At 31.0% G+C, this 19,039-nt stretch overlaps 1 protein-coding gene across 1 annotated transcript in view; it reads left to right on the top strand.

Annotated features, from left to right (window-relative positions):
• Positions 1-3,274: 3,274 nt before the first annotated feature.
• Positions 3,275-19,039, top strand: part of Fer1 (48 related 1) — a 28,533-nt gene continuing 12,768 nt past the window's right edge. The window contains exons 1-3 of the mRNA XM_088234070.1: positions 3,275-3,453; positions 12,647-12,884; positions 17,068-17,158. Coding sequence (XP_088090196.1) covers positions 3,275-3,453; positions 12,647-12,884; positions 17,068-17,158 — 508 coding nt within the window. The remainder of the gene's footprint in view (positions 3,454-12,646; positions 12,885-17,067; positions 17,159-19,039) is intronic.

Here is a 19,039-nt window from a genome sequence, read left to right as displayed (position 1 = left end):
TTAAAATTTTCAACGGTAAGTCGTAGCAAAGTGAAATTTAGAATCGACAATTCGTGGATTAAATATTCTATAAGCCGATGTTGGAGAGATTATGGTTACCTAAGATCCTCATCCGGCCGAAGTAATTGTTGTTTCTAAACATTTCATGCACTTATGTCGTCCTTACTCCACTTCTCGGTCTTCTTTTTCTTGGTTCTTGGTGAAAGATTCTTCTACGGAATGTTTAAACAAAAAACAAAATAAATGGTTTTACCTCACCAAGCATGACGGCAATTTGGCCTCAGGGCTAATTTACCCTCTAGCACAGGGGGCCGCAATGTCAAAACACGTGTTTATAAAATAATTACATTTTTTACCCAGCTGTGGTTGGGATCGATATAAACTCAATTACCATACGTTTTTGAAAAATCAGTTCCAGTTGATTTATCTTTTATTTATTTGATTATGTCGCTGTGTAATTTCATCATAGGCTAGTGGTAAATTATAAAAATAAGATTTTTTTTATTTTCTTGTCTTACAGTTTAAAATCAAAGAAGGCCGGGAAAAAAACAGCACGGAAAGCGCATTGTAGTTCTAGAAATATAAATTAAAATTTTACGTCTGAATTTAACATCATTACAACTTGTCTACGGTTTATGAGTTTGATTTTATGCCAAAAAAGACTGAGAAAAGTTCTACTTAAATATCAATTAAGAAACTATTGAAATTGAGCACGGTAGATCTAGAAATGGTATTTTAAATGTTCATTCCAAATTACAAACTTTGCTACGACTCATTCAAATAGATCAATTTTATACCGAAGTGAACCAAGAAAAAAATGAGAAAGAATCTATCAGAAAGGGCATTTCAAATATTAATTATAAATTTTATCTGCTTTTATATGTACAAACAGTTTTCGCTCGCAAATCTAACAGCTTTAAAATCGTAAATATTTATAAACCGTGACCAATTTACACCAGTCTGTTTTTGGTTGGTTAAGAGATATCGCTTAAACCAATAAGCCCGCCAATGTATTTATGTGACAATAAATTCACACAAATATACAAAAAAAATGTGTAGTCATTTTTGATAATTCTAAACCAAAACACGATAGCGAAAATATAACAAAAACACAAATTTCCGATTAATTTTCCAACGAAACTATACATCTGGATAAAATCCCATCAGAGATAAATCCGGTACTTGTCTATAAAAATGTGATTAATCGAAATATTACAATTTAATAAAACTAACACCGATTCACTGAAATTTTGTTAGCAAGGTATTTCAGAGCTAAACCACAAAATTCATTATTAATGATTTACACTTAAAAATATACTTATGATTTTTTCGGAAAATTGAGATTAAAAACGTATTTGACCTTCGAAATGATACATATCGTACGCGGACTAGGAAAACGGTTGAGTAAGAGAGGGGTAGAGGTTTGTGGAAAGAAAAGTTTATCATTCACTTGTTTAATCGACACTATAATAGGGTATAATTGGATGGGGTGGAGCATTTAATAATCATATTGACCCTTTGGTGAAAGTACAAAAATTAATTAATAAATTATGCTCGATAAAAATATAACATATCCCTCCATCCGATTGTTCCAAGAAGCGAAGCTTTTGAATGTAAGACAGTTGCATTGTCTCCGATGTCTAAAATATGTTGTAAATCGTCAGCACTTGTTTCCCTTAAAACTTAAACCGCCATAGTCAAAGAAGAAATCCAGTGTTGGAGATTCCATTTTGTAAATCAACACTCGGACAGAGGCATGCAAATGTCCTCGCTCTTAAACTGTATAACTCCTACTTTAACGACACAACGGAAAATAATAATTTAAGCCTTTCTTCTTCTAATAAATAAATTCATTTATAAACTGGGTAAAAAATATAAATGTCTATGTTTTCTTTTCCCGAAATACTTTTAATTTACTCTCGTATTTTTCCCAAATTTAATTTAATGATTTTTCGCTCTGCATGTATTTTTATTTTATCTATTTCTTATTTTCCACTTATTCATGTTTGGAAAAAAAACCTGATTGTAACTTTAAAATTTTATTTTACGTGTTTTTTTAAATATATTATATATGCATCTACACCTAAGATTTCATAATGTATTTTGGATTTGGTATACCCCCATGACTACAAGCCATGCCGCAAACTTATTAGGATTTATTTAAAAGTTTACCATGAGGAATGTTCCTCTGAAGTTTAAGGGTCTGGCCCTGAAATACCATGCAATGCATTATCTTAATGTTTGTGTACATACATACTATTATCATCCATTGTCTTTTCTGGTTTTGTCGTTTCTATCTCATTGTAGTTTGTAAATACTATTTATTTATCTATCAAACCTGGCACATACAAAAACACATATTTAGAAGAAATATTATAGAGTTGATTACATATTTATAAGAGAGCAATTTCATACAAAGAACATGCTTTCAGGTTATTAAAAAAAAACATCATGTAAATATAGATATTTAGAAGGAAGAGAGAGATGTATTTTTATATAAATATTAGTACATAACTTAATTAAGTAAAAAAAACTGGTATAACATTTAATTTAACTTAAAATAAATTAAATATATTTTTAAATCAGGAAAAAAAATCCAATAAAATATATGTGCTCAAGGTACATAATACTCAAATATATACAAAAAGTCTACAAAAGGTAGACTATGTGCGTAGTTTTCGGCCAGTATTATTACATCTTGATAAAATAAACAAAGCCACGCAACTTAAGTATAAATTTAAAAATATATATATAACTAAAATATTATTAATTATTAACTATTTAATTCATTTTTTTCATGTCTTCTGTACATATTAATGAGTTTTTTGGGTAAGTATTGAAAGATTGAAAGATTTTAAGTATGTATGTACTAACACAATAGCAATGATAATACATAAGGCCACCCTATTGGGGGCAAGCCGTAGATAGATACGCCCATCGCCTAGCAGAGCCGATATCGAAGCCAAAACTTGCGAACGAACGCCAGTCGTTTACGAGCGGCGGGCCAAACACCACCAAGCACGTGTTTCAATGAAAACAATATTCAATAACTTCCTAACCACTTGACTAGCTAATAATACACTTCATAAATCAAGATACTGCATTATTACATACACCTGACACTTCGAAATACTTATTTTATCTGGTGCAATGATAGATTACGTGGTTTTACTCATCATCAAAACTCGCGTTAGGAAAAGGAACAGAAGTGCCCGTCTGCAAACAATTTGTGAAATGTTGTAATTGTCGTGTTGTTGAGTGAACTGTGTTCAAAATGTTCAGTATTGAGGGGATGGATCTGGATGAAAACATTCCCGGTTTAGCTGGTCCATCGGGAGCCTCTCCGCCTAGTCCGGCTCACAGTGCCGACCTATTCCTACTGGATGAGTCTTCAGATAGCAGTTTGTATGGAAGTGACCAAGAAAACAGAATTCACACCTCTAGTTGTAGCCAGTAAGTTTTGTCAACAGTTATTGTAAAAATTGACAGGTATTTAAATATTAAAAATAGCACAGGCGGAGAATTTTACTGAAAACGGGTATACATGTCTAGCCATTAAAATTGGTTGTAACATTCACTATTCTGCTGATGATTGAACACTAATATTGTTGCACTTCTTAATGCTGTTGATTTTTGTTAAGTAAAACAGATTGCTTTATTAATGTAGTTGAAATTGATTATAATTTTTTCACCTTTTAGTCAACACCTGAAAATACTTTTCAATTTGTATGCTTAGTTATTTTAATCAAAAATATTTCAAATGTGTCTAAATGTGTATATGTGTATACAAATAGTAGATTTGATACACTATAGGTTTATAAAGATTAACAGATATTAAACCGTTCTTTGCTTGGGTATATACTTTATATAGTTGTCTATAAACATTTTTGGTATCCACAAAGTTCTATTTTTTTTAATTTACCGGAGCTTGCTTATTATTTTTTTCAATACTTTAAGATCCTTCTTGCTTCATTAGAGAGATAATACCAACCTTTACAATTCTGCCGTCATAAGAAAGAAAGACGTTTCTCCATAAAACAAAAAACGGAGAAAATAAATATTTTGTAACTCGGATATTGAAAATTCGCTGTGTGAAAAATACAAAATAAAATAGGTATATTATTATGCGACAGTATGTTTTATGGTTTGCCCTAACAGAATATATATATATTAATTTCAATAAATTTTACGTCATATATTTAAAAATTTACATTTTCATTTTCTTTTTAGTAAAGAAAAATGTTATACTGCAATAAAAAGACGTTTTTGGCTAGAAACGCCCTTTTTATTTAGTAATTAAGTAAATGTATTTCTTTCTTAGTGTTAATATGCCAATAGATTCTACTCAACTAAATAAAGTAGACGTTACTGGCTATTTACTGCGTTTCAAACTAGTAACGCCGACCTAATAATCAATTAATTTCGAAAAAACTAGCAGATCTTAAATTTATTTGAATAGGAGTAGGTACATTCATTTCAGATGTTTTTTAAAACGGAATAGAAGAAAAAACAAGTATTTTAATCGGTCTTTTATGAGTAAATAAGTCAGAACAGCCTTTTTTTTATATTTAGTAATCTTCAAGACTTTTTGCAGTTAATTCTTATTTATTCGTGAAAATAATAGGTTTGTGATTATTTTAGAAAGACAATTTAAGTACCAGTAGATGCGTATTTTTTTCTTGATTCCAAATATGTATTTAACTCATTTTTGAAAAAAATAAATTAATGCGTCCTTTTTTCTTATGACGGCAGAATTATTGTCCTATTTATATAAATTATTAGTATGTTCAATAATATTTTTAGTATTTGTTAATTTTTTTAGAAAACGTCGGATTAAACCCCCGAGGGATTTCATCAATCAATTCAAAAATGTATTTATTTTTGCATCTCAAAAAAGGAACAGTAGTGTGTTCTGAAACTGGTCGGCATATTCGATTTAATTTAATTATAAAATAAAATGCTAAATTGGTTAGGTACATGGCACATTAAAAAACTACATAGATCTTTAAATACTCAATTTATGGATTTCATCAAAATAGACAAATACTCGAGCTAAGAAAAACTCATGTCAAGCCTAAGCATTTGTAGGACATGTCATTGCCTGGTTGACATAATCGCGTAATATTCACCATTCATAGCACAATGTGTAAGTTACAATGGAATCAGAACTAAACCAGCAAGGGAGTTTGCTAAGATAGGTATTTTCCCAGTGATGGATAATCATTTTTAGGAGAAGAAAATAGGTTGACCAATGAAAAAATACACTTGACTGTTTATGAGCCATGTAAATGACTTTTTTGACAAAATTTATTTATTTTTTAATTCCATCTATATTTAAAATTGGTTGATTATATATAGTTAATCGTATATTTTGGTTAGCTAACCCTCTAAGTAAAATATTCAAAATATTAAATAAATAAATAAACAGAAACAAAATACAAAGAGAATCGAGAAAAATTAGATTTTTACGGTAATTATTTTTAAGGAATATGCGGATAAGAAATTTTATATAATTGAATTAAATAAATAAAAAATAGCACTGGTAAATTCCGAACCTCATTGCAGCGTCCATCATCGACCCTGATTATGAACTCTGCAATGCGATCCGAAACGTCGCGTCGCAAACACGGAACAATGTCATCTTTTGGTGATCCGTGTAGGGTAGATTTATTCTGACATTACGTTGCAGGGTTCAGGGTAAACTATTCGTTGAGTAAAAAAAAAGTATGTATACTAGTAGTTTGTGCCGTGTCACAGTTAGTAGTAGGTACATTCATTGTCATTTTTATCATATGTAGTTCCGGGAACCATTTTGGGTTTAATCTAAGCCCTTTGTCTTTGTCTATATAATTTTGGAGTCTGTATATTTCAATTGCCACTATGATTTTGTGCACTATAATTTTTGAGTTTATAAGAATATCTGGTTCGAAGGCGAAAAAATGACCTATTTCTATGTAGTATTCCGCTATAGCTGACATTTCAGGGTGCCCAAGTTTACTCGCTCTTTTGTGTTAGTCAATTCTTTTCCTTGGTGTACCCTGTTTGTCCGATATACAATTTTTCACATCCTTAACAGCCAAGCAGCAGAAAGAGAGTAATTATTTTGTAGTGCAATTGTGAATTTCATAAAGGGATGAAATGAATTTATTTGACCTAGAAAAAATATTAATATCTTTCATCTCATGTGGCCAGACCGCAAAGATGTCGTCTTCACAACTCAGACACACTTTGGGTACCAAAGTCACCGTGTCCATTGCTGTATCTTCAAAATTTTCCACGAGGAAATTTGTTATTACTGCAGAATGTGAAGAAGCCATGGCGACACTCTCCATCTGTCTAGCCAATAGGCAATATTCAAATATATCATACATATCCTTATCGAAAATTTCACGCAGAAGAGCCATATAGTCTCCCATTGGTACATTTGTGAAGATTGAGACTACTAAATTAATAAAGCATCTCTCTCTGTTACTGATAGGTATTTAAGTCTAAGCGTGGGCCATTCCTTTCTTAAGTATTAAAAAGTTTATTGCATATAAATATGGTATGACATGAAAAGAAAAGAAGAGAAAAGAAAAATAAAAGAAAAACCAAATAACATATGCTAATATTATGAAGACATGATTTATTTGCAGTATGCATTTATTTTTAATATTAATTATTTTTATTTTTTTAAAGAATATGTCTATCTGTTCCTTCTGTGCTAATCCAAGACCTCAAACCTGCTTTAAACTGTACCAGTGATTTAATGTTTTGTAGTTCCTTAAAAGATTGAAGAATCTTGGACCAACATGTAAGGAGTGTCTCTGTGCGAACTTAGTTCTGCATCCTGGAACTGACAGTACACTATCGGATCTATTACTAATACGATTTAAATTATTACTTAACAATTCCCTATTCAATTAAACATATTTCTGGCACTGAAATAAATATAATTTTCTAAAACTAAGGACCACACGTAAAATTTATTACTTTTTTTTATTATTATCTATGTTTTTTGTAAATTATTTTAATTATATTTTTCTGTGCAATTTCTATTGAGCGACTATGCGCGTCCAAATCTCCTCCCCACCCTATTATACCATATGTTATTGAGGATTTAATTAAAGCGTAATATACATTTTTTTTTCTTTGGTTAAGATATTTTTCTTATATAATACTTTGGAAATATGATACTTTGGAAAACCTAAGATAAATATCTGAGTTTATCTGTTAGTTTAGCTGTATGTTTTTTCCATTGTAGCATTTCCATCTATGTTTATGCTTAAATATTTATAGCTTTCCCCATAACTTATTTTATTTTATTTTATTTTTATTTTTTTTTATTTTTTTTTTTTATTTTGGAAAGCCAACAGATTACAATATTTATTAATTACAGTGTAGGTTAAATTATATATTAAGATCCAATTACAGGCCTTCTCGTAAGCTAAAAGATAAATATTACTAATAAGAAGTTAAGAATAGATATTAAATTTAGATATGTATGTACATTTTACAGTGCGGATAACATAATAATAAGTATACATACATATGCAGCGAGTATAACATTTGCGATAATTATTGAGCCTTATAAGAAGAACAACTTAATTGAAGAAAATAATAATTATAAAAATACAATAAAAAACTCAAAAACTAAAATAAAATAAAGTGTTTATAATAATTAACCAAATATCAAACTCACATACACATGTACATGTACATATCCATACACAATGTAACTGCACAGGTAGGTATTTCGGTTAAATAAGATATTATATAAGAGAATATTAAAAAACATATTTAAAAAAAAATAAAAAATAAAAAAAAATTAGTGAAACATAAATTGATTTTCAATTACTTTTCTAAAATTGTTGCATGTTATATTATTAATATCAATATGGTTAAATTTATTGTTATACAGATTGCAAGTTCTACATATATAAGAATTTTGGCAAGCATTAGTTTTATATTTAAAAATATGAAATTGGTTTTTGTTTCTGGTCTGCGCTACAGGGATCCTAAAACCAATTAGGGATAGGAGCTGTGGACAGTCAACCTGATTATTCATAATTTTGTACAGATATACAAGGTCAGCTACGTTTCTACGGGTTTTCAGTGGTTTTAGGTTAAGATGAGTGAGAAATTCATTGGTTTCATTTTCTGAAACCCTTAATTTAAATCTGCAGTATGATATAAATTTTGATTGAATAGATTCAATTCGATGAATGTATTTTTTATAATGAGGGTTCCAGGCAGGTGACGCAAATTCTAACTGACTTCTTACATATGTACAGTACAATAGTCTAATGGTTTGTATATTACTAAAGTCATTGCCTATTCGAATTAGGAAACCCAACATTTGATAAGCTTTTTTAACGACTGCATTAATGTGAGCTTCAAAAGTTAATTTAGAATCAAGTATAATTCCAAGATCGCGAATTTCGTTTACTCTAGAGAGGATATTGTTATCAATTGTGTAGTTAAAATTAGTTTTTATTTTATTTCTAGTGAAGGTCATTACATAACATTTATTAGTATTTAGTTTAAGGTGATTTAGTTTGCAGTATTCATTTAGCCTAATAAGATCCTCTTGAAAATTATAAAATTTTGTAGCACTTATAACAAATATCTACACTACATTTTAAATCATGGATTTTAATTGACAAATTCTGTGAAGGGACACTTTTGTTTGAGATTTGAAAAGGCAAATACATGGTTTTTTTTTGGTTTAAACCAGCGTTTTTCAACCTTTTTCATGACACGACCCCCCTAGTATCAAAAAATATTTCGCGACCCCCCAACCCTTTTTTCCATGTAAGTTAAAAATATATAATACTTTTAAAAATTTTAGGCGTTTGCGTTATTTGCAATCTGATATAAACATATAATTAAGTATTTAGTACGTAAAACATATAATTTTAAATTGAATACGTGGCCAATTGATAACTAACAAACAAATACAAACATATTAGATGTATATAAATAAATAAAATATATCGTAGACTCCCAGCGCCACCTGTTGGTAACATTAGGAACTAGTGCAGGTTCCGGATGTTAGCAACAGATGGTGCTGGTAGCCCAAAATATCCACAAGTTTCGAGACGTTTATTTACGCTTCGAGATGATTCTCGCTAGAATGCGCTAGCCTATAAATACGGCGGTCGACCACGGCCATGGCAGTTTGATGCAAGACAGCGAAGCAAGTGGAATTAGAAGCAATTCCGATAGGCGGAAACGATTCAGAAGTGTAAATTCGGTGTTATGTGGACTGTAAGGTGCCTTGGAGTTGGAGTAATTATAGACTGATTTGTGAGCGTAAGTCACGCGTGGTCATGTCTGCTGTTTAATTGTTTGAAGAGCGCGAACCACTTGTTTTACGGTACGCATTTATTTGAGTTTTTATAATTGAAAATTGATAAATTCCTGAAAAGATCATCAGAACCATCAACGTCTGGCGGGAGTAGTGGAATAAAGAAAAAACGTCTGTATGACGACATTTATTTAAAGTTTGGGTTTGCTATGATTGACAGTAAACCGCAGTGCGTAATTTGCTTTGAAATTTTGTCAAAAGAAAGCATGAAGCCATCAAAGTTGGTACGCCACCTAAACACAAAACATTCTAATGAAAAAAATAAACCCGTGGAATTTTTTGAGCGAAAATAAAAAGCTTTTGAACGTCAAAAAACTGATATAGGACAAATGTCCAACCTGAATGAGAAAGCGTTGCTCGCTAGTTATCGAGTAGCTTTTCGTGTGGCTAAAGCAGGGAAATCTCACACTATTGCCGAAAATTTGATTTTACCAGCGGCTTTAGATATAGCAGAGATTATCTTTGGCAAGCAAGAGGTCGAAAAGCTCAAAAGTATACCTCTCTCTGACAATACCATTCAACGCAGGATAAGCAATATGGCGACTGATGTTCGTGATCAAGTCATAGAAAAAATAATGATAAGTTCTTTTGTATCCTTGCGATTTGATGAATCAACGGATATTGTGAGTTGTGCGCAATTTGTAGCTTTTGTTCGTTTTGAATGCAATGAAATAATAATGGAAGAAATACTATTTTTCAAGGCACTTCCCAAAAATACTCCAGGTCAATGCTTGCATGACATGTTCCTTGAAGCTACGCAAGATATGAATATCGATTGGGCACAAAAATGCATTGCTATTTGTAGTGACGGAGCAGAATCCATGACTGGTGCGAAGAGTGAATTTATTGCTAGACTGAAAGAACAGATGCCAAACGCTTGTTGGATGCATTGCTTTCTCCATCGCCAAGCTCTTGCAGCCAAATCCTTACCGCAAGAATACAGTCAAGTTCTTAATATTATTACTAACATTTTAAATTCTATTAAAGGAAAAGCGTTGCAGACTCGATTGTTTCGAATCATTTGTGAAGATATGGGGACACTACACCGTAATTTGCTTTACCATACAGAAGTTAGGTGGTTATCAAAAGGCAAAGAACTGACCAGAGTTATGGAACTTCACGCTGAACTATTAGTATATTTACAGCAAGCCAAGTCACATTACTCTGAATTCATTTCTGACCCAGAATTCCTTTAAAAATTGGCTTTTCTTTCTGACTTATTTGAACATTTAAATAACTTTAGTAAAAGTCTTTAAGGGCGTGATGAAAATGTCATTACGGCAAAAGACAAACTCCATGGATTTATTAAAAAAATTGAATTGTGGTCATTATATATAAATCAAAACAACTTTGATTCATTTTCGTCCACACAGTCTTTCATTGAAGAAGTCGGAAGCGAGATCAACATCAACTCATATATATCTGGTATGAAAATGGTGTTACATAATTTGAAGAAAGAATTGTGCCATTACTTCTCACTGCAAGAGATATCGGATAACACTAAGCAAAGATGGATCATAAATCCGTTTTTAAATGCAGCCATAAACGAGGCAAATTTAGCAACTAAGCTCAAAGAGAATCTGCTGGAACTATCTGCCGATGGGATGATACATTTGGAATTCAAGTCTGAAAATTTGGATACGTTTTGGTTAAAAAGAAAAACAGAATACCCGGAAATAACAACGGAGGCTTTGAAGTGTTTGATTTCATTTTGTACCTCGTACTTGTGTGAGTTGACATTTTAATCAATAGCGCGAATAAAATGTAAACTGAGAAATCGCTTAAATTTGGAAAACGATTTAATACTTAATGTGGCAAAAACGGATCCACGATGGGAGAAATTAATTGAACAAACTCAAGCGCAACCTTCACATTAAAATGAATGAATATAAGCAAGCACAGATGTAATCATTTTCTATTTAAACACATTTTTCATATTTATTTTCTTTGTAATAACATGTTTTGAACTAGCATTTTTCTGACTTGTATGATTGATTATAGGGAAATTTTGTTAAATATAATAATTTTAACTCTTATCGACTTTTTTTTTAAGTCTCACAAATTATATCTTGTATAAAAAACTGAAGTTTTCTCGACCTCTCGCGACCCACATGTTGAAAAACAATGGTTTAAACTAAGTAAATTTGTTTCAAGCCAGTTATTAACTAACGTAATACTTTTTGTAGCGTAATTAAAAGTTGACTCTCATGTTTTAATTGTTTTGACAAATACTGAGCCATTTTGTAAGTCAAATATCGGGCTCACTAAAGATCTAAGAGGCATACCCTTTTTGTGTATCTGGCCATCTACGGAAGGTGTCCTCGACGCATTCATAAATAGGTCTGTTGATCTTCATTGTGTATGCTTGATGCTTTTACTATTATTTTTTTTTACTCAACACATTGTTTATCCAAAAATGGCTCCTGGGTGGTCGAAACGTCCGAATAAATCCAACTCACCGTAAAAAGATGATACATATTGATAACAGTGACCGAGAAAATCAACGCGTCTATTTCACGGCACAATAAATATATTGTTTTCAATGTTTAAAATATAAAATAATAGGATTTCTGATTAGATTCTTGAAAAACTGCGTAGCAGCGGTTTAAGGTTAAGAACCAAAATTTATTTACAAGCAATTCAAATAGATCAAGTCAAAGAAGGAATCGTGTGTTAGAAAAACCACATTGTAAAACGAGGCTCGCAGAGACATGCATATTTTATTGGCCCAAATTTTTTTAATTCTTTTTTTACTGATAATATTTCATTGATTCCAAAGTTTCAAAATTTTCCTTTTACAAAAAACATGCACTATTCTGGATTCAAACTAAAGATATGAACTCTTTTTTTCTATGATATATTTATTGCCCTTTAATAATAAGGAATATTTTTGTGTTTTTTTTATAATATTTCTTATTTCCTTTTTAATTACTATAAAAAAAATAACATGTAATCTTTTACAGAATATTTTATTTTTTCTTTCTTATGTTACACAAAAATATTATAACTGTCCATTATTTATTACAGGAGAAAAAATTCATTAACAATTTCTTGTATATCCTCGAACAGGCCATGCCTTTGTGGGATTTTTTGTTTACTATTTTTACTATTAATATGTCTTTCATTGCTATGTAATTACGGTTTATTTTTGAATACTCTGTTTTATCTCTTATGTTTATTGTAAAAAAACAAAATAATAAAATAATAATAATAATAAACCAGAAAACCTCAATGTCTATCTGAATAGCTGAATAGCTCTGAAAATGTAAAAAATTTAATCTGGTGAATTCTGTCTAGGGACTCTTTCTCCAGGAGTTGCTCCCGCAGGAGTCACCGGCGGCGATCTAAGTGCCCACAGCAGCAGATCCAACAGCGTCAGGCAGCCAACCTGCGGGAGAGGCGGAGGATGCAGTCCATCAATGATGCTTTTGAAGGTCTTCGTGCGCACATCCCAACTCTGCCCTACGAGAAACGTCTGTCCAAAGTAGACACGCTCAAATTGGCCATCGGATACATAAACTTCTTAGGTGAACTGGTAAGACAAAACTATGTAAAATAATCACTTATTTTAATTAAATTAATTTTGTTATCTTTGTAAATTGAATTCAATCAACTTAACTAGACACACAATCACGCGGTTGTTAAACATTTGTCTAGCGGACTACCGTTATCTATTCAGAGTTGATCATTTCTCCTTTAATCCAGGATATCATAACTCCCTCACTATCGCGCATGTGGGGACAGTATTACAAACGAGCTAGAAACTGCGATATCTGAGGAAATAAGAGGTTTTTACAATGAGGAAGTTCAGAGGTTTTTTTTTTGGTTTTTATTTGTTAAAAGGCGATTAAACTAAGCCAAAATCATTATTTTTATCCATCGTATTATCAGCGTTATGATTTTTTGGGGTTTTCTATTTTTTTAAATTACTTCGCGTGTGACGTCTCAAGTTCTCTTTCCCATCTTCTTGATGAGTTCTGCTGATTCGTCAGTTGAATTGCTATAAACCGGAAACCTATCACCACTCTCTTATTGGTTGATTCGAAAGAACTAGTGACGTCATGCAAAATAGTTTTTCTTCGTACATTTTCAAAAAGCTTCGCCGTACAAATTAATACTCTAATTTTTACCGCGCGTAAGAATACATTTTTTATTTCCAATTTCCGACTAATTCCAAATTTGAACTTTTTCTGAAATCGTTACAGTAAAAAAAATCATATATATTTGGATACAGTTACAAATATGACGTCCTGAATAAAAAAGGCCAGTGCACCAACAAACGTTTAAAAGAACCTTTTTTTTTGTTTTTGATTTTTCGCAAAATTTACGAATTCCTGAATGTTTCAATTTTTTGGAGACTTTTTTTTTACATCCGTATCAGAAATAGTTTGTTTCGAAAAAAACTAATTTTTGAACTACAATAACCCAAAATTAATGCGTTTTGGCAAAAATTAAATATGTTAACATGTATTGCGTCCCCAAATCTATATGACATGATATAATACTCGATTTTATATATTTTTGAATAATTTACTTTGGAAAAGAGCCCAACAATTATTGTGGCCTAAGATTATATTTTGTATGTACATCTGCCGTTTGATTTTATTTTGTTCATATTTTAAAGTATCAACATGTATTGCGTCCCCAAATCTATATGACACAAAAAAAAACTCAATTTTAAGTATTTTTGAAATAGTTAACTTTGGAAAAGAGTCCAACAATTATTGTGGCCCAAGATTATATTTTGTATCTGCCATTCGCTTTTATGCTGTTCATATTTTAAAGTTTCTTTCCCGATATATATATTTTATTTGACTGTTTGCTCTATTTTTTCAATTCCTTAAAATTTTTGAGACACGCATACTGGAGTCTATAAAAATATACTGCCCCAGTTATATTTCGTTTTGTATGTATCTATATGAGTGAAGGAAGCTACGAGTAGTAATTTTTAAAAATATTTCAAGAAAACGAAAACTTCATAAAAGTAATAACATTATTAAAGAAAGAAAACTTTAAAGCTCTATTTCTGCAGATAAGTGTTTTGGTATGTTGGATAAAAACGAACTGAGGCGACGATTTATATCTTTATAACTTATTTAAACTTCATTCAGTTTTCGGAATATTTAGAAAATTCATGATGTCAGAATTATGATGTATTTCCGTTTCCAAACTATCCTCTCTTATTGGGGTAAAATTGTCTACCTCGTCTTTATCTTGGATGTCCGCTTTTTATCTTAGAGCAACTGATGTTTAGTGTCATCCCAAATTTATTTATTGGTTCTAAATTAAAATAAAAGTTCTAGTTGACAGGTATTTCTAGTCTTAAACAATGGCATCAATTTTCGTAATTTTTACCGTTTTTACATAAATCTGTTTCTTATTTGGTTTCTGCAGAAAGAAACTGATGCTTCCATAACTATTTTTACAAGTGTGTCTTTACTGTGACAAGAAAACCCCTTGGTGAAAGGTAGTATGGCCTCTTGAATAATTGGTGTCTCCGATTGCTTCTGAAATCATCTTATATGTCAATTGTTCAGTCATTCGAGGCTAAGGCGGAGTGTCTCATTTAGTCAAATCCACATAATCTGTTGCACAAATATCACATTCTGGTAATTAGAATATTTCGATACTTGTTGCAATAGCAGTCCGTTTTATTTTGCAGGCTCTCGGTATCCTGAAAAACATTTTTTCTTACGTGTATTTCTTGTCAGTTAGCACTGATAAAATAACATTCTCAGGATGCGAAGTCAGTGTTTTTTCAAACTGGGTCATAATATGGCTCATTTCATTTCACTGGACAAATAAGGAGATAAAGCGATTGACTTATAGAACTGTTGCGCACCGTAAATGTTTGATGGTTTTGTTTGTATATTGAACCACATAAGTGCATGAACATTAATAACGAAAGTAGTTAATGTCACTTAAATCTATGATGGATTATTACGAGAAGCATACAGCTTATGATTCCTATTTGCGGTTGTAGGCCACCTCGAGAGCTAAATTTTCCTAGGGGTTCTCTTAGACAGACTTTAATTGCAATGTCCAAAGTTAATAGTTTCACAATGTCCAGTATAGCTGACCAGTGCTTAAACCTTTCTTATTAGTTAAGTGACTTCAGGTAGTTTGCATTCTATTGCGGTGAACAAAACTATAGGCAGCTTCTCGCCATCGAACAACTTTTTATTTCTACCGTGAATCTTCTGAGTTCAATTGTACTTCGATTTAAATTTGCAAAACTATGACAATGTGGAACGTTATTGGCATGTAAATGGCCCAAAAACTACTGTCCTATCGAATCTAATCACAAACAGCTTTTTGAGAACAATATCAGACCTTATCTTGTGTTTTCTAATGTTTCTAACTCTTTTGACATTTACAAATATTTTTCCAATATACTCGGACTTAAGTGCTTTTTGTTTTTATTTTTCTTCGGTTTTTTCTTAATATCATGGTCTTATTTTTACGTCGGTCAAAATATAAATTAATCAGATCAGAATTTGCTACAACTGTTTGAGATGGTAAAGTGGTTCTTGTTTTTATTCTCTCACGCTGAATTCAATCAATGACGTTCGATATGTTGCTTAGTGATATAAAGCCAACATTTTGAAGTGCAGCTGACACGATATAGAGTTGAAGAGTAAGGCCTTGGGTCGGAAAATAAATTAAAATAAGACAAAGATTGTAGACGGAACTGGCAGTTTCTTAAGAACAAGGCAGGCGCAAGACCTTGAACTGATAGATGACTTTGTGTACCTCGGCTCGCTTATTTCCAATAACAGCTGTTGCAGACCTAAGATTGGTCGCAGAATTCAAAGAATCAACGAACCGTTTGGAGAAGATCGCTAAAGAAAAAAGTTGCTTTCGGAATTTTCTGACAGCAATTTTAGCAGTTTGCGTAGTCAATAATACTCAATTCTAAAACAAGTATCTGCTTGTTGAGATGAAACGCAAAATCTTCGTGGAGAATTATCCCGAAAGAGCAGTGTGACATTCCTAAAGCAGCCGCGTGCTTTCGAGCTGAGCGTTTTGGGGACTGCTCAAATAAGCACTAATCAAATGCACATTTTCGGGAATTTTAACTGTTCTGGACGCTAAATGTTCACCTATTCTCAGGGCTATTCCAGTTTTTTCCAATAAATAGTCTAATGCAAAATTTTATCGTGTTAGCAGAAGGGACGGAAATGGCGCGCGGAATGCGGAAGTGAAAAAAAGCCATTTGCGTGGCGATCACCGAACGGTTATTTTCATAAAACGCGCGCATGATGTAACCTCAATGCACTATATGGTAAAAAAGGTAAAACGGAATGATAGTGAAAATACAATGAAACTACTTGCATTTACTTATCTTAATTCCAGTCCGAAACTACTCAGTCGGCGCCGCCTTACCGTGAACCAAATATATTTTTGTATAGGTTTATTGTCAAGTTACAATTTTTACTAGGTAATCGACTAATAAGATGTATAAAAAATTATCATTGTTACTTTAGTTACTGAGTATCAAGTAAACGAAGACAAATAAATAGTAAAAATAAAATAGAAAAAAAAAACTACAAAAACCTAAGAGTAAATCAGACAAGAAATGTAAAAAAAATAAATATAAAAAAATATAACCCCCGAAACATTATACAAAAAAATTTAATTCATTTTAAAGGTATTTATTTTATGGTTAAATGTTATTATTTTACTTTTTGTACATTGATTTTTTTTATTTTATTTAGGTAAGAAATGACAAGAACTTAAAAGAACCCGGACTTACTGGGATGTCTAGATCTATGAAACGAGATGAACCTAAGAAAATCATCGTTAAAGGTAACACTATTTTTAATTGTTTCGTTTTTATTTATAATTTACTCTATCCTATCTTTGCAAATATTAAAACATATGTGGAGTGAAAAAATTAAGTACCGAAGCCGTTACTTTTGTTGATTACAAAGTACAGAGCCAACGTTAATTGATCGACTGCTTCATTTGCTTAGGTTAAAATATAACTACTTGAGCTCTCCTAGCATCACAAAATAGTTTATCGTATAAGAACTGTGCACTTAACATAGCGAAACAGTCTGTGTATTTATTACTTATTAATTTGTTGGTCACAAAGTAGCCTTTTTTTCAGAATAAACAATTTCGAAAATAATTTAACCGATAGTCTTGAGATTGACAATTATTACCGTATTGATATTATTGTATACTAAAAAACCTAAAAATAAAAGAGAGATAAATAAACAGTAAAAGAAAGTAAAAAATTCATAAGTGGAATTCATATGAGTAGTGTAGTTTTTTTTAAATTTATTTTTATTATCTACTCTAATTTTATATTTGATAGTTTAATTTGATCTATTATTTTGAATATTTAAAATACATTTGCTGGGTTCGTTTGTATGTTATAATTATGTCGAAGTGAAGATAAAAATTCACACCATAAAATTCGATCGTTACTGACTATCTTTTTTTTAGAGGTTCTTCTTGTTTCAAGTTTAACATATTCTACGGAGTTGATTGAAAAGAAAACTGTAATATATTTTTTGTGCATTATTTAAATTTGTCTCTTTCGTTACAGGGTTTAGTAAAAAAGACTACAAAACGAATTTAGAATTAGTTCAGATTTGAAAAAAAACAAATATATTTTAATAGAAATAAATATTATGAATTTAACCGCATCCACAATGGTCACCGATAACTCAAATTAATACAAAAACTTTTTTTTTTATTTTCCTAATACGACAAATTTAAATCCTTAATGAAATCTATTCAGATAAATAAAACATCCCCCCTGTGATCTACTTTAGACCTTTTACTTTAATCGTAGGGTGTAAAGGTTTTTCCTATGATGGGGGTCGTATTTATTGTACATTCATACACTTAATACAATACTCTAATATACAAATAATATACCCCTGTCTAATTCTGAATGTTACTTCAATATTTAATTTTACAATTTATGCAGGATTAGTACGCACTTTAAGTGAAAATATTTAAATTATATGTGGGTGTTAGAAGCAAACTTTGAAATCTCTACCAAAAACAGAAAATTAGTAATTGTTGCCAAAATAAACTATGCATAAAAACCTACCTATCTAAATAATAGTGTAGATCAAAACTGTCTTTTAATTTTGCAAAAACGGATTTCAATTATACTACTTGACACCACAAGCTTAGCTCTCCATTAAATTGGTGAAACGTAATTAGAAATCTCACAATTCTTTTTTCAAAGTTTTTCGCAAATATCTCAGTAACTTCTTCAATGGAGGTTTCTAATTTTGCTTCTAATTCCCTCATATTACTGATTTATTTTGAGCATAATATAATTCATCGAAAAAAGAACCTTAAAAAAATATATGTAGTTAAAAAAATCATGAATGATTTCTTTTTATTTTGTTCTGTTTCAGATATTATTTTTAACATCGCAATGTTTTCATTCAATAGGATGTCGCAAACTTAACTAACTTGGTACTTTTTAAAAACTTGAAATTTTATATCTTATTCTTTCATTCTTAACCTCATCTTAATGTTTACATTAGAATATGATGACCAAATAAGTATTTACTTATTTGTTGAAAATATGTGAATGAAAATATGCGTACAAAGCGAAATATTAACTTTTGTGTCCTATTCAAAATATGGCAGTAAAACCTAAAAGATTTTCAGAGTTGGGTGAGTGCTATAATAATTAGACATGCTACAGTAATTGGA

This window comes from Micrasema longulum, unplaced genomic scaffold, assembly GCF_059751315.1.
Source record: "Micrasema longulum isolate JH-2025_06_02 unplaced genomic scaffold, ASM5975131v1 h1tg001192l, whole genome shotgun sequence".
NCBI classification, from domain to species: domain Eukaryota; kingdom Metazoa; phylum Arthropoda; class Insecta; order Trichoptera; family Brachycentridae; genus Micrasema; species Micrasema longulum.
The sequence above is the reverse complement of the archived record's forward strand: the minus strand, read 5'-3'. Positions and strand labels throughout refer to the sequence as shown.